General features: G+C 56.9%; 4 protein-coding genes across 4 annotated transcripts; 2 read left to right on the top strand and 2 right to left on the bottom strand.

The window, feature by feature from the left end:
- Positions 1–1,523: 1,523 nt before the first annotated feature.
- On the top strand, positions 1,524–3,993 carry COL26b_003452 (uncharacterized protein; the record flags this gene model as incomplete). The annotated part of the gene is made up of 2 exons (XM_053176349.1): positions 1,524–1,590; positions 1,661–3,993. 2 exons carry the CDS (start codon positions 1,524–1,526, stop codon positions 3,991–3,993), a joined length of 2,400 nt encoding a protein of 799 aa, XP_053039698.1.
- Positions 3,994–4,551: 558 nt separating this feature from the next.
- COL26b_003451 (uncharacterized protein) lies at positions 4,552–5,238 on the bottom strand (the record flags this gene model as incomplete). The annotated part of the gene is made up of 2 exons (XM_053176348.1): positions 4,552–4,626; positions 4,900–5,238. 2 exons carry the CDS (start codon positions 5,236–5,238, stop codon positions 4,552–4,554), a joined length of 414 nt encoding a protein of 137 aa, XP_053039697.1.
- Positions 5,239–6,715: 1,477 nt separating this feature from the next.
- Positions 6,716–9,186, bottom strand: COL26b_003450 (uncharacterized protein; the record flags this gene model as incomplete). The annotated part of the gene is made up of 6 exons (XM_053176347.1): positions 6,716–6,742; positions 6,796–7,233; positions 7,288–8,523; positions 8,701–8,858; positions 8,936–8,952; positions 9,134–9,186. 6 exons carry the CDS (start codon positions 9,184–9,186, stop codon positions 6,716–6,718), a joined length of 1,929 nt encoding a protein of 642 aa, XP_053039696.1.
- A 5,085-nt stretch (positions 9,187–14,271) lies between these two features.
- COL26b_003449 (uncharacterized protein) lies at positions 14,272–15,434 on the top strand (the record flags this gene model as incomplete). Its single annotated transcript, XM_053176346.1, has 2 exons — positions 14,272–14,648; positions 14,711–15,434. 2 exons carry the CDS (start codon positions 14,272–14,274, stop codon positions 15,432–15,434), a joined length of 1,101 nt encoding a protein of 366 aa, XP_053039695.1.
- Between the last annotated feature and the right edge of the window lie 335 nt (positions 15,435–15,769).

Here is a 15,769-nt window from a genome sequence, read left to right as displayed (position 1 = left end):
TTCCAACGAACCCCGAGCTGAGCGAATAATCATTGGCTCGAAGCGCCAATAGCGACTCAAACAGCGTGCCATTGGCTCTGAAACGCGAGGGACGGAGAGGCGTTGTCCTGACAGTGCAGAGGTCGCAAGTCGGTCAACGGTGGTGAAGGTACGTATCCGACGATATCAAAGCCGCTAAGAATAGACGGTCGGGATCTGTTAGTAGCTGACATACTGCAGCATTTCCCCTTTGCTCTGGGGGCTGTCATCCCATCAATCCCTCCCACATCCCTCTCCAATTATCGGCTCGGTTGCCCTTCTGGGTGCTGCTTTGGAGGTTGACTGTAACGGCCTTCACCCGTGTGGTTCAGCTCAGACGGGGACGGTATCAGATTCTGGGAGAGAGATCTTGGCCAGTCGCCAGGATTCCCTCGTCGAAGATTGGTGAGGTGAGTTCGAACGAGTTTATTTCTTGCATCTGCATATTGTTCTGCAGCTAGCTGTTGTGGTCTTGAGATGAACCGCCATGGCTGTGGATGGCGAACGTCAGGCCGTAATACTGCAATAATGGCGGTGTTGAGTCGTGGTCGGACCCGTGAGGCTTGCGGCTTTGGCGGCGACGGACGGTGACGGCGACACCTCTCTGAGAGACTGAGAGACGGCAGTTGCCTTCGCAGTCTCTCCTGGGCAAAGTTAGAGCATCGCGAGCCGACGGCGGCGTGAGCGCGAGTGTTCTCGCGTGCGTGTGTGCCACAAGTGCGAGCAGCGGTAGCGTCAGTCAGGGTGCTTGGGGGATCGACCGGGTCGAAAAATTAAAACTGGAAAGCATTATGTTCGTGTCAATGTACCAGCTAACAGCAGCAGTGAAACAGGGAGAAGGCAGGCTTCCACTGCCCGGGTCGCCTTAGGTAAGGTCCCTGAGTGGGAACCCAGCCAGGCCTCATTTGGCGCTAGCGCGGTCCTTGTGTCCCAAGCTCGGAAGGGGTACCTCTGTCTTGGTGCTTGCCACTGCCGTGCTGCGCGGTACACTAAGCCAAGAGTGACCAAGTCGCCCAGCCGCCTCTGGAATCCACCGCACCTGGGCGCTCCAATACAGTTGGTCCACGCCCCCGTACCAAGAGATCGTGTTGCGCAATCCACTGGCCCCGTTCAGCAACACCGACCGACCGACGCCCCCCCGAGAATCCCATAGCCTTCCTTCCTCCTGGTTGCCAGTCTCGCCTGTCTGCTGACTGCTGCTGAGTGAGGTCTGCTGCTGCTGCTCCTCCTTCCGTCTGTCGCCGGCACTAAGGGACCCAACCCAACGTTCCGGACTTCCATTCTTTCGACACAACCACATACATTCGTTCTCTTTTGTTTTAATCCTTTTTCTCCCCTTTGCTTCCGCCCTTGCCACCAAACACGCGAATACGGGCCCTTCACGACAACTTGCCGCGCTCCACGACGACAACAACGACCGCAGAACCCCTATCTGGAGGCTTACGCAGCGCCATCGCAAGAGGCCTCCCCGAGCCTCACCCCGTTTGCGGGGAACAACCACAACGATGGTCAGCTTCAAGACCATCGCTGCCGCCTTTGCCGGCCTAGCAGTCATCGCGCAAGAAACATTAGGTATGGTTTTAACCTTAAGTGGTGGAGGTGGTGAGGCAAGTAATGAGAGCGCGCCGCTAACATTCCCCAGCGCACTCAACACAGCGGAACCCGCTGAAGTATGTCACTATCCTCGAAGATGCCGTGCTGCATTCGCCTTCACAACATTGCCATGCTCTTTCACATTTCGACCTCACTTTCGCACTTCACGACAAGCAACAGGAGGTCCGTTTAGCGCTGGAGCCTAATCACGACATTTTGGGGGACAACTTCGAGGTGAACTATCTGGGCGCAGACGGCAAGATTCGCAAGACGGAGTCGGTGGACCGCTCAGAACATCGCGTATTCAGGGGCAAGACTTTTATTCGACACGACGGAAACACCGAATGGACGCATGTTGGTTGGGCAAGAATCACCATCCATCGAGACGGCGCCGAGCCCATCTTCGAGGGCGCGTTCCGCATTGACGGCGACCCCCACCACGTGCTGACTGGATCCAACTACCGCCAACGGAAGCACCGCGAAGACCCCGATGCCCCGACCAGCCGGAACCCCGACGACTACATGGTGGTATGGAGGGACTCGGACATTCTTGATTACTACTACGACCGGGAGGATTTGAAGCGGGATGTCTTCGGCCGGACGTCATGCAACTCGGACAGCTTGGGCTTCAACGCCAAGTACGATCCTCTCGACGCACGGGGGCTCGAGCCCTTTCAATCCGTCGCCACGAACTCCCTTTTCGGACGCAACATCTTTGGACGACAGACCGATACTGGCAGCACCGGTAACAACGGTGCAGGCGTCAACTTGGTTTCTACCATTGGACAGACCAGCGGTTGCCCGACGACGCGCAAGATCGCGCTGCTGGGTGTCGCCACCGACTGCACTTACACGGCTGCTTTCAACTCGACCCAGTCTGTTAGATCCAACATCATTCAGGTGATCAACGCAGCGTCCGAGGTGTATGAGAGCACTTTCAATATCTCACTCGGAATCCAGAATCTGACTATCAGTGACGCCAACTGCCCGGGAACAGCCAGCTCCTCCGCGCCTTGGAACGTAGCATGCAGCAACAGCGTCACCATCACGGATCGACTGAGTCTTTTCTCCGCATGGCGCGGCAATTCCAAGGACACAAATGCCTTCTGGACCCTGTTGAGTACCTGTGGGACCGACTCTGCCGTCGGCCTCGCATGGTTGGGCCAGGCTTGTGTGAGCGGATCGCAATCTTCGGACAACGAGACTGTCGCTTCCGCGAACGTCGTCATTCAAACACCCAGTGAATGGCAGGTCATTGCTCACGAAGTCGGTCACACATTTGGTGCTGTGCACGACTGCACATCGGACACCTGCAGCAATGGCGATTCCAATTTGAACAGGTGCTGCCCGCTGAGCTCCAGCACTTGCAACGCGGCAGGACAGTACATTATGAACCCCTCTACAGCCACCGGTATTAAGGCATTTTCACCTTGCAGTATCGGCAATATCTGCTCTGGTCTTCTCCGCAATCAGGTGAAGTCGACGTGTCTTACAAACAACCGCGACGTCAAGACTATCCTTGAGAGCCAGTGCGGTAACGGTATTGTCGAGTCAGGCGAGGACTGCGATTGCGGCGGTGAAAATGGATGTGGCAGCAACAGCTGCTGTAACCCTACGACTTGCAAGTTTACCACCGGCTCGGTTTGCGACCCCTCCAACGAGGACTGCTGCAACGGTCAGTGCCAGTTTGCCAGCAACGGAACTGTTTGCCGAGCGAGCACCGGCTCCTGCGATCCGGAGGAGGTATGCAGCGGCACTTCGTCCTCCTGCCCTACGGACAAGCACAAGGACGACGGAGACTCATGCGGCAACTCCAGCGATGGCTTGACTTGCGCTTCAGGTCAATGCACCTCTCGCGATCAACAGTGCAAGACGGCCTGGGGTGCCCGGACGAACACCACCTCGGTCACTTCTTGCAGCAACCAGGACTGCTTGATTGCTTGCAATGTCCCGAGTATCGGGTCCGGTTGTGTGACCATGAACCAGAACTTCCTTGACGGAACTACCTGTCAGGGCAACGGCAAGTGCTCCAACGGACAGTGTTTTGGTTCCAATGCTGGTGATGAGATTCTGGACTGGATCAAGAACAACAAGGCCATCTTCATCCCCATAGTATGTGTAGTTGGTCTGCTTGTTCTCGTCGCCCTTTGCAGTTGTGTGTGCGGCGCCTGTCGTAGAAGCAGAAGCCGTACGCGTGCCAGGAGGCTCAAGCCTGTTCAGCCACCGATGGGAGGCTGGAACGGCTATGGAGGGGCTTGGGGTCAATCCAACGTGCCTCCGCCGCCCCCGGTGGCCACTCGTCCCGGTGCTCCTCCGCAATACGCACCACACCCTAACCAGGACTGGCAAATGCATAGAACGCAGAGCGCCAGATACGCATAATCTCATATTGAAGAGATGACAGGATAAAGGGCCCAAAGAGGCCCGGAAAAAGGAGGACTACAGTTATCCATCATTGCATTATTCGGAGTTGGTGGTGTTTACCTTTTCATTTCCCTTTTCGGCTTTCAAAAGTCCCATATTGTTTAGCATGGGCATGCACACGTCACAGCCTAGGCAGTGTAATTGTGTAATTCATGATGACTACGGTCTTGGATACCTGCGGATACCTAGATAGGGACAGAACATAACTTAGGTCAGCTGGCTGATCCAGTGCGGACACCAGCGACGACATTGTCACATCAATGACTAGACTTTGACCACAATTCCTTGGTAAACTTGCACGATTCTCGCTTTGAATGACACCTAGTAACGCCGGTAACCAGATCGGTGACCCGTGACTTCATAACTCATGACTTGCGTGAGACCGGGACGGGATGATTCATCCTTGTGCTCAAGCCAGTACCAACAGAGCACATCCCATGCCAACACCCCTACTGATTCTGAAAAAGCTCAAACTGCAGGAGAACTTTCGTACTTATTTAAACCCAACTCCAGCGCTTAACCCTTCGGGCTTGCTAATAGAACGTGACTGATGACATTCATGTTCTTGTTGTCGATGGAGACCCAATCGAGCTTTCTCCCTGTACATCTTGAGGACTTCGCCCGCGCAATCAGTGCCGACTAACCCTATCACCCCCAGCGCTCCTACGCCGGGGATCACGCCTTGAGGCCGACGCTTTGCGAGGATCATGCTGTTGCTGCGGCGGCGGCGTGTTGGTATCCAGACCACACAGGATACGCGTGAAGTGAAGTCTGGTGCCGGGGATGCTCTGCTCTCATGCGTCAGTGGCCGGTATCTCTCATTCATTCAGCAAGGCTATGTCCCAGGCAAGTGGAGCAACTCACATCTCCTCGACTGCAAGCGTACATGGCCAGCTTCTCGGGGTCGTCTAGGATCTCAATCGCAAACAGCTTCTGCCTGCGGTCCTCGAACGTGTCGCCGTCGTCGCCGCCGCCGAGGCTGCCCACCTTGCCGGGGGCCCGGGGCGGCGACTCCATGCCCATGTCGCTGGGCGAGTACGGGTCCTTGCCGCGCGCCTGGCGGTCGCGCATCGCGGGGGTGAACTGGGGCTCTATCATCGGGCCGCCCGGGTGCGAGGACGAGGTCGAGGGTTGCTGCTGGGCGCCGGCGGGGTAGAAGCGTTGCGGGTGCTGCTGGTGGGGGCTGTAGTACTGGTTTGACATTTTGGACGGTTACTCCTGTGATTCTGTATATGGAATTGAGTTCCGAGGAAGGTATGCCTGGTGAGAGGAGCGTTGAGAAGGAGCGGTGACGGCGGCTGCTGCTTGTTTGCTCTCCCGTCTCTCTCACACGTAGAGCAGGCAAGGAATGAACAAAGCGAGACGCAGTTACGAAGATATCTGCTAGAAAGGCAAGAGCCGAGTACAATTGAAAGCTCGAGTCTCGCACAATGAATGGTTTCGCACCCGGGAGTGTCAAACGGACGAGGTCGCGGAACAAAGGTATTATCGCTGCACGGATGTCGTTGCTGGTCGGCGGTTTGTCGTCCGCCCGCTTATGAGCTTGTGACGCGCGCGCTGGGGCTAGCTGCTGCGGCGCGGCGCGGGAATGGAGGAGGGGTCGGATCCGATGCGGGGCCACTGCACAGCAGCCTTTTTTTGTCGCAAGCGCCTTTCCAGTGTGACCAAACCCAGCCAGCATACCTTAATCCCCCGCGTTTGCAGTGCCTGGCTGCTGGGTGGGTTTAGAGTTGATTGACTAGCAGCCATTGTGTTTCATGGAGAAGAAGTGCGCCGCCGTTGATTGAGTTTCTAGCCCAACCTAGCCATACCGCCGCATGAGGTTGAATTCGGGCAGAGCTTCTGCCAGGCCTTACGTGCCAAGGACATACGATGCCTTACTCTGATATGCTTTGCAAGGTAGCATTTTCTGGCTAGAGTCTATCTTGACGTCGGACAGTTTTGACGTCCCTTTCGCTCGCTGTATTTCTTCAGACTTCAATGCTCCGAATGACGTGTGACAAGCTCTTTCGCATCTGGCTCTTACTGTGGCGGACGGAATCAAGGCCATCTGTTTTGGACCTTCCAAAGCATGCCCGAATTGATGTAGCATTTCAAGTACATTGGCATCCCGTCAGCATCGCGACAACTGAGTCGAAACCTCCTTTGTTTTGTTTTTTATCATATCGGTTTGGTTGGTATATACAGGCATATTGTACAACGCGCTGACCCTGCGAGTGGCAAGTGATGTATCCCCCTCTCCCGCTTCCAGACAGACCCTTTTGAACAAAAAGACAACTCGACACGACGAAAGCGACCGAATTATCTACCGCTGCTCCCACTCTAAGCCAACGCTGACTCCCATCCTCTTTCTCTCCAGAAACCACCTGTAGATGAAGGTATGCGTATGCAAAATGGCAGCCGGCTCTCCCCAGCTCCCACCATTGAGGACCTGACCGCCTGGTATCCTCAGTAACAACACCGCCCGCGACGCCGGTAACCGTAGAATGTGTGGCCTAGGAAAGGAGCACGACCTGGATTGTCGTGTCTGAATGGCCTAGATGATGATGATAATGATGTAAACGCTCTGCCGCGCAGGGTGCTTTGCCTTGCGGAACCGCGAGTTCTCTCATAGACTCTCAGTCGAGCATGTCGGAAATCATGATCGTAGATGTGTGAGCAAGCCCATGGTTGCTGAGATTTACCGGCTGAAGTTAATGACAGCCAACTGGGAAATGTCAGAGATGGTCGCAGCATTCAAACATCATGATGGATACTTACTCGGCTGTTGGCTCCGTACGCAAGTCTCTGTCCATCAGCATCCCAACACAGACAGTGTTCATCCTCTTCCTCCGGCTCCGAATTCGCCTTGGGACTCAACCAGCCCGGATGTGGCGCCCTGCTCCAGCTCGCACGTGGCATCGTGTGCTCTCCAACCTTCCAAATGAGAATGTGACCGGCGGTGGCTCCCGCAATGAAGGCTCCATCCGGAGTAAATGAGACAGCGACAATTGGTGACTCCATCGTGAAGTAGGACTTGGGTTTCTGATCTGGGAATTTGGCATTCCAAATGAGAATCGCGCAGTCGTCACCTCCAGTCGCAATAAGGCGCTCGTCTTCGGGCGGGCTTGAGTCGGCCGGCAGGGGTTGCCATTGCAGTGCGGTGATTGCACCAGAGTGAGCAGTTATGGACCGGCGCTGACCGTTTTCATCCCAGAGCTAAAAAGGTTGAGTGAGCCGATCTTCATTGCACAGGCGTTTCGGGATGCTTACATCAAGGATACCCTTGTCACTCGATGTGGCAGCCAGCTTTGAGCGCCAGTCATACGCCACCTGGGTGAAAGTGTCGTCGTCCCGACTCTCAAACTTCCTGTTCGGCAGGATGGCCGTGTCGGTGCACCTCAGCGACAGCATCACGTCGCCGCCGGTGAGGAGGAACTCTGTCTCGCTTGTCCATGCCGCGTCGAGGGGCCAGTTCAGCAGGTCGTGGTTCGGGAGGAAATACGACAAGGTGGCCGAGGTCAGTGAGTGATAGACGGTGACCAGCGCGCCTCCGTTGCCATTGCCGTTGCTGTTATCGGGGGCAATGGCCAGCAGAGCGGCATCGCTTGGGCTCCAACGGAGCTTGATCACCGGAGGGTCCGAGACGTCGAACTTGTCGACATGCGAGCCGTCCTTGGCCCAGATGTGAATAGATGCCTTGTCGCCGTACTCGGCCGCGATGGCAATGGCTGTTCCCCCCCAGTTCCAGGCAAGCTGACCGACAGTTGCTGACTTTGGAGTCTCGTCGTCCATGAGACTGTGGTAAGGGCGATGGACGCCATGCACGTGACCGTCGGACTCGGAATCAGGCGCAGGCGTCATAGTGCTTGAACGTGAGATGGTCCAAATTCGGGCTAGCGCATCGGTTCCAGCAGCCGCCAAGATGGATGGGTCCTTGGGGTTCCACTCGCAGCGCAACAAGATGGGTGCATTTTCACCGTTGGCTGGCGAGGGCGAAGCGGCACCGGTCGCTGCGGTAGTCGTCGCGGCGGCGCCGTCCTGCGGGTTGCTGGCGGTGGAAGTGGTGTCATCGGGCATTAATCGCAAAAACGTCGTCTCTGTTGCCAATTCCTGGACTTTGTCGACCTGCGTGCCCTGCTCGGGGCCATCTGTTCTCGGAGTGGGCGTCGGAGCTTGTTCGCCTTCCAGGGGCGACGGGTAGGCGTGGTTGTTGTCCCCGTGGTTGTCTAGCTCCATGGGGTCCGTGGCTGCATCCGCCCCATTCGTGCTTTCGTACCCATTGCTGAGCCTGGGCCGCTTGCTGGGTGAGCCGCCATTCACCAGGTGCTGCTGTGGCCGGCTGTCAAGTTGGCGTTTTCGAGAGTTTTCGACCTCCATTTCCGTGTCGTCTACCTCCCCGTCCGCGTCCTCATCCTCCTCGATCTTGTGAGGCGGCTGGGGGATCAATGGCCCAAACAACCCTACCTCCAATGCTTCGGCCGCTGCCGCTGCATCTTGAGGCACCTGCTGCACGCGCAAAAAAAAGTGTCAGTTTGCTGTTCGTACGTTACGTTACCCACACCCACATCTCCGTCTACCCTTTGGTTGCCTCGGGCTGCGCTGCCGCCATCACCCTCGGCGCCGGGGGGAGAAGACGAAGAGGCGAGTGCCAGCCACACGTCGGTCGGATGCGAATTGGGTTACCTTAGTTGCGTGTTCCCTCTCAAGGGCCTGGTAGCAGAGGCCTTTGTTGATGACGGACACCAATGCATGACTCTTGACGTGGTTTGCGAAATCAAATTGGCGATGAGGTTGCTGAACGTGCCACTCCTTCTGGAACTTGGCTGCGGTCTCGCGGTAATCTGCAAACGTTAGAAAAACAAGCCACGGCCCACCCCCAGCTGTCGCTGACGGGTGTGTCTGGACGATCATCACATACTGCTCTCCAAGAGGTATCTGGGGCCGACACGTTAGCAATGCCATCGGGGAGGCTCTGGTCGCGAGAGAGTCGCTGCAAGTAGGGGGGAAGCGTGACGGAGTGCAAAGGGCAAAGTCTTGAGGTGAGAGTGAGGTGCGCGACTGTGTGTTCCGGCGTGCGGTGGTGGGTGTGGGTGAGACGCAAAAAGGGTGAACTCACCTCCAGACGAGGAAGTTGACTCTGTCCGAGTCGAGGAATTCCTTGGTGACCATGCCGCGCGGTGCCGCAATGGGCGGCGTATCGAAGTCCGGATCTGTGAGACGAATCTATGAGGATGCCGACGAGGTCCTTCTTGGGCGTGTTTCGGTGCGTCGTCGAGGGAGCGTCTGTCGCGAAATCGTATCGTCGTTTTCAAGATGAGAGGAAAGATTGAGGATTGAAGAAGCCCGCAAGAGTGGATGAAATGGAAGGATGGGCGAATCTGAATCTGGCGGTACGTAGGCAAGGTACCTTGTTAGGCGAGACCAGGCGTGAGGCGTGGCGCTAGTCCCAGCAGCCCAGCCAGTGCCCGCCATTGAATCCAACTGGTGCTGCCTCTACTACTGGTGCCGCTACCGCTACTACACTACCAGTACCACTACTGCCTTGCCTCTGGACCACCTACCTCACGCTCGCACTCATACTCACACTCACACTCACACTCATCATCCTCGCTTTACCTTTAAAAAAGGGTACGTACCGCCACATCCTTCCTTTCCTTACCTTAGCATCCTAGCGTCTTTTACCGGCCTACGGACGTCGACTAGGACTGGGGGAGAAAGAGACAGGCACACTGACTGATGGCTAGGAGAGACACAGGAGAGAAGTGCGACTGGGACAGGACGGGATTGGCACAAGTCACACATTCCTTACGCACACACTTTCAGCTTCTTTTCGTCCATCTGTCTTTCGTTCTCGCGCGGCCGCGACAGCAGGCACATGGCTGAGGTGTTTGGCTTTGGCTTTGGCGTTGGCGTTCATCGGCCGTCTTCCCACCCGCGCCGGCTTGGGTTGCTTCTGGTTGTTCGAGGCTTCCACGCCCAGTTCAATCTCCAATCGACTTCGTCCCTCCCCCCAGCCCGGCCTTTGGACGCATGGCACAGCAATTCAACGCTGCTGCAAATCTGCGCACAAAAGCCAAGTCGCAGGACACGCACGGCAGGGAACCGCCCAAGGGGGAGAGGACCAGCCTGAGGCCCTGGTTCCCCGGTCGGGGCTTTACGAGTCCCAGGGAACAGTGATGAATGAACGAGCGCAGCCAGCATCAACCAGACACACTTGTTGGAGACTTCCCATCGACTGGGACGGGACGCTGAAGTTGGAGGAACAAAAGAGAGGGTACGTACCGTCGACAGAAGCTACGTACCTACCTACGTCGGACGGGAGTGGAGTCGCCTCAAATGCATGATCTAACGTACTCAACCTTCAGCGTACCTTTGGGACCGTTCTCAAGATCCTTAATCCATTGCCGGGCCCTGTGCTGTTTTCGCACTCTGATTGAGATGAAGATAAACCTGGGAGGCCATCCGTTGATAGCGTTTGGCTTTCTGCTCTCGCCTTAGCCTTCTTCCCGAGGCCCAGGTTCATGTGAACCATAAACGCCCTCGTCATTCGTCACCCTTCAGGGGAACCAGGTGATGATGCTGTGTTTGTGCTGGGCTGGGCCGGCTGGGCTGGGCTGTGGCTGTATTTATCCCAGGTGGAGAGAATGGAACCCAGAGAGAAGCTCAAGCAGCGGAGGGCCAGCCGGTACGAGTGCGGGCGGGCTTCGAGAAAACGATAATTCTCTGTTTAATCCCGTGGTCCCGTCCATCAATTTGTTGTTGTGGTCCATCAGATTTGGGGGTGGTGTTTGGGGCTACGACTAAAGACAGGGTTCCGGGAGAGCCACATTTGGGGACTTGGAGGTGGCCCTGACACCCAGTCACGATGCCGCCCCTTGCGCCCTGTCTGAGGTACTTTGTGTGTCGCTGTGCCGTCGTCGCCCGTACCTTGGCCAGCCCGCCGGGTACCTCGCGCGTGCCTGATGTCCGAAGCGCATTTTGCACTGCATCTCTCGCGGTTGGCGATAATGTTCGATGGTCTCTCCGCGCTGTCGTGTAATGTTGGCAAGCGACTAGCGACAGTCACGCTTCCCGTCGGCAGGCAGTGCGCAAGCGTGGCTCATCTTCAGGTTCGGTCCAGTCCAGGGGGAGGGGGGCTCGCATATCCTTGATCGCGTTCCCTCTCATCCTCCGCGACGATCTTCACGTCTGGCCACCGTGGGTGCGCACTGGAGGAAGCGACTGTGTTATGTATGTATACGTATCGGCCTCTGGAGACGGCGCTGCTGTGCGTGACCGCATCAAAAGGAAAAAAAAACTCGATCGTTTCAGGGGTCCAGAACAAGCAAGACACTGTGGATGCTGGGCTCTTCCTGGCAGAGGGCCGGACAGCTGGAGGACGGCTGCAGACGTTGGAGGTACATTGAAAAAGTACATTGGGACATATCCTCACGATATGCACAGATTGGCTGGCTGCCTGGGAAGAGATGAGCCCCCTCAAAACCCACCTTATGTAATACCTCTCCCCAGTTTCCTGGAGCAATGGAAACGCAGAATTGGCTCCAAGGTCGCGCTGTGCTGATCAACCGTCCATCTGACTCTTGTCGTCGGCACAGAGGGACGCTGCGCTGCGGCATTCCCACAACTGTTGCGCGCGCCATTCGGTCGCTTCCAATGCATTTGCGCCAGTCAAATCAATCTTTGTGTCACCATTGATGACCCTCTCCGTGCTCCGTCCGTCGGCTCACCCTCCCGTGTCGTCGTTGAATTCCACCACGATCTCCACCTCACCGGTCGGAGGTGCAAAGGAGAGACACGGTCTTTTCGTCTCGAATCGGTCCCAATCTTAACTTCTGGCCCCAAACCCTGTGCTAGCGAGTCGCCAAGAGGCGTAAAAATAAGCTGCCTTCGACAATGAGCGGAAGCACCCCCGTGAGTCTGGAAGAACAGAGCAAGCATGCCTTCGAAGGCCTCAAAAGGGCAGGACAGGCACTGGCACCCGCGTCCGCACCAGCTCGGGGTGCTTGTTTGCTCTGGCGCTGGTGCAGCGCAGTGCAGCACGCAGCGCAGCGTCCTGACGTCTCCGCCCTACCATCTCTGGAATGCGGCGCGGCCTAGCGTGGTGTAGCTTGCCTTTGTATGCACAAGTCGATACCGTACATGCTCTTCTCTTTTCGCCCCATGCGGCCACTGCCCTGGAGGCTAATGCCGAGAGAGGGCCGCGCCTCTTGGGGCTGCAGCCCGCGCAGATGGGCAGCGGTTTGTCGTCTGTGTCCAATTCCTACCCGTCGTGTACGTACCTTGGGAGACAAGGCAAGGTACGGTCCCGAGTGGGGGATTCCAATCATGACAGCAGCTGGGGTTCGAGGTAGTGTTGTGCAGGACGGTGTGTTAGAAATGCCTCTCGGTAAGGCGAGCCATCCCACGCTTAGAGGGCGTGGTGACGGCAAGGGAATGCCACCATCGGTTGATGCGACGGGCATCATGTTTTCCTGTGCTCCCCTCCGTCTCCCTCATCGACTTCTCGTCGACTCGCCAGTCTCTTGTGTGTGTACGTGGCATTGCCCATCAAGGGGCCTTCCCTGGCGGGAACTGCTGGCTGCGAGGCGCCCTGGGTGGGTGTGGACAAGGATGTGATGGCTGCATGGCCTTCGATCTTTAATAGCTCCGGGGACTTCTTCAGGGCCCCCTGCCACCGCTTGTCTGTGACCACTGGTTACTAGCCACTCACACCGGCACATCAGGCCAAGCCGAATGGGAGCTGGTTTTGTGGTCAAACTCCATCCCGTCAACGTCGGCCAACGTTTTGGTGTTCGGAAACACCCCTGGGAATGGCAGGCCGCTCATCATTCAGAGGCGCCTCTGAGCACAGAGCCAAACCCTAGCCATCCTGGCACGGACGCCATTGATCCTGAGGCCGGTGCTGATGCTGATTCTCTCTTCCGAGACCGTCTAATCAATGGCGACATGCATCCCAGCGTGATGTCCGCCTGCGTCTGGGGTATTTTATGACGCCGGGGTTTGTCGGTCCTTACCCGCTGGGCCAGAGGGGACGGTAAATTGACGACCACTCTGCAGATGACATGCGATCGATAGGGTGGCGATAAACCCACCAAATTGAAGACTTTCCATGCCCTTCGTGATGGCCATGGCCAAAGCAACGGCCTGCTTTATTGCTAGTGCCATTGGCCGAGCCAACCTAACTGTAGCCAAGCAATGAATGATCTAGCTGGCTTCTCTGACGGTCCAAGGGGGGGCCGTCCGAGGTTTGCGGCACCGTCCGAAGGCGCCCAGGGGCCATGATCTCGAGTCAGTTCCACCTCTAGAACCCTCACCAAAAGTGCCTTCAAATTTGGGCCGGGAGACCTTGGGGAAGCGAGAGTGTCCAACACGCCTCAGCATTCCTCGCGTAGCTGACCAGCGTTGAATGGTCTTTTCTTCGATTATGGTCTTGGCCAGGCTGATAAGGAGACACAACAAGCAAGGCCTACTGCCGAGAGGCCGGACGGTGGCACGAGTGGGAAGGGAAAAGGGTGGATGACGGCGGCTTCTGCTGACACGGCCGGGCTGGGCTGGCGTTCAACCGAACCAAGTGCCCTTGGAGTGCCCTGCAGGGATGGAGCCACGAGATCTCCCGTTTCGACCGCATCGAGGACTTGTCGGCTCCACCAGTGGAACACTCCCACGCCCCTCCAAGCCCGTTCGTCGCCCTGCAGATGAAAAACTCTGGGGCCTGCTTGTGCTGTTTGTGCGTCTGTCTGCTGCTGCTGCCTCGTGCACCGCAGCACACCTCCGAATCAACCGAATGTCGGGGCTGCTTCTTGAGTAAGGGCCTCCGAGTTCTGGCACCTAGAAGGCGGCTGAGAGATGGACCGTCGTTAAGGATCTGACAGGCTGAGCAGACGTACATCGAGCTCTGGAGAGGGAGTCCGGGGGGAACGTGGCTCGAAACACCTCAAGATAGGTACGGGGTACGTACCCTTGAAACCTCAAAAGGCTGCTGCCCGTGTCAATTCCCGCCAAAATGGGTCTGCATGGCCAGTGCGCTAAGCTCCCAGGTCCTTGGCCTAACTAGGCTTAGCTTCTCCCTGGAACAACTATCACCCGTCCTTTAGCTCCACTGAAACGACCCCGGGCCGCCATACCAAAGTGTCCCCTTGGGTGAGGCTCTACGGATGAGCAAGCTGGACGGCCAAAAACCGAGCTCGTCCTATCACGAAACCCACCCTAGATGCGCTGTTGACGTTCGCCGTCCGACCGGAAGCTGTACCCAAGATGCCGCCCCGAATCAACATTCCCCCGGTCACCCGTGGCCTACTGGCCGTGCTCGTATTGCAGTCTTTCTTGAGCGCTGCGATCCGCTATCGCCAATGGAGCGCAACCTCAGAGATCGTGATACCCTACCTCACGCTCATCCCTCAGCTCTCCCTTATCTACCCGTGGACCTTCTTGACCTCAACATTGGTTGAGAACAACATCTTCACGCTAGGCATTGCCGGCGTGACCATATACCATGGCGGAAGATATCTCGAGAGAGCTTGGTCGTCGGCGGAGCTGGCCAAGTTTGTTGCCATCACAGCCCTGATTCCGAATACCCTCACATTTGCGACCATGATCGTCTTCTTTACTCTGACGAGGAACGAGCGTTGGACGTATGTAGAGCTCTCTCTTACAAAAATGCCGGAAGCTCCGAGGCTAACCAAGCTCCAAACAGACTCACCGTCATTGGTGGCACGATTCCGATGCAAATATCCTTCCTCGTCGCTTTCAGTCAGCTCGTCCCGGCGCACACTGTCACCCTCTTCCGTGGCATCCTCTCCATGCGGGTCCCGAGATTCCCGCTCGTGTACCTCGGAATTGTCCTTGCGCTCACCCTGACGCCGCTTCTGACGACCGCCTCCTTCTCCCTTGCTGTGACCGGCTTCCTCACCAGCTGGACCTACCTCCGCTTCTACAAGAAGGTCTTCCCCGACCTCGATGCCTCGCAGCCAACATCGATGCGCGGAGACGCCAGCGAGACTTTCGCCTTTGCCGAATTCTTTCCCAGCCCCGCCAAACCGTTTGTGGCCGCGCTCTCTTCCCAAATCTTCGAGGTTCTCGTCGCGATGCGGATATGCAGCCCATTCTCTGCCGACAACATGTCCGGGGGACGCGGAAATAACTACATCCAACGCAGCGCCCCCGGCGGCGCAAGGGCGGAGGCGGAGCGGAGACGCGCGCTCGCCCTCAAGACACTCGATCAAAGACTCCACGCGGCGACGGCTAACGCGGCGGCGCGATCATCCTCACAGCCCCCGGCGCAGCAACCTACGGGCCCGACGGTGCAGACGCAACCCGCACCCAACACGCAGACGGCCATGACCACTGGGCCGACCGAGATGTTGGGAGAGACCAACTATACCCCCGAGCAGGACTCGAACGACAAGAACGGATCATAGGGAGGGGTATGAATGGGGAGTGGCCTTGGCTTGGAATCAGTTCTTGGGCCATGCGGTTTCAATGGGGAAAAGGGGCGATTGGACAGAACGGTACGAATTGTACTCTTCAGGTGTGAATCAGGGAGTAACTTTAATTCCTTGCGGGTGTTTTCTTTATTTCTCTCTTTCGGGCATCGGCGTCTACAGATGGATACCTGCGCGAGAAGTACAGTCGGTAGTTGGGCGGTCTTGGGATTATGAAAGAGTGAGGACCTCATTCAAGGGATAAGTGTAGTTTTACTTACAACGGACCGGGAATCGATGATGTACGTTTTACATTGGGAAAAGCTGGCACG

Source organism: Colletotrichum chrysophilum (assembly GCF_026319265.1).
Source record: "Colletotrichum chrysophilum strain AFK26 chromosome Unknown scaffold_19, whole genome shotgun sequence".
NCBI classification, from domain to species: domain Eukaryota; kingdom Fungi; phylum Ascomycota; class Sordariomycetes; order Glomerellales; family Glomerellaceae; genus Colletotrichum; species Colletotrichum chrysophilum.
Note: the sequence above shows the minus strand (reverse complement) of the source record. Positions and strands in the feature narration are given on the sequence as shown.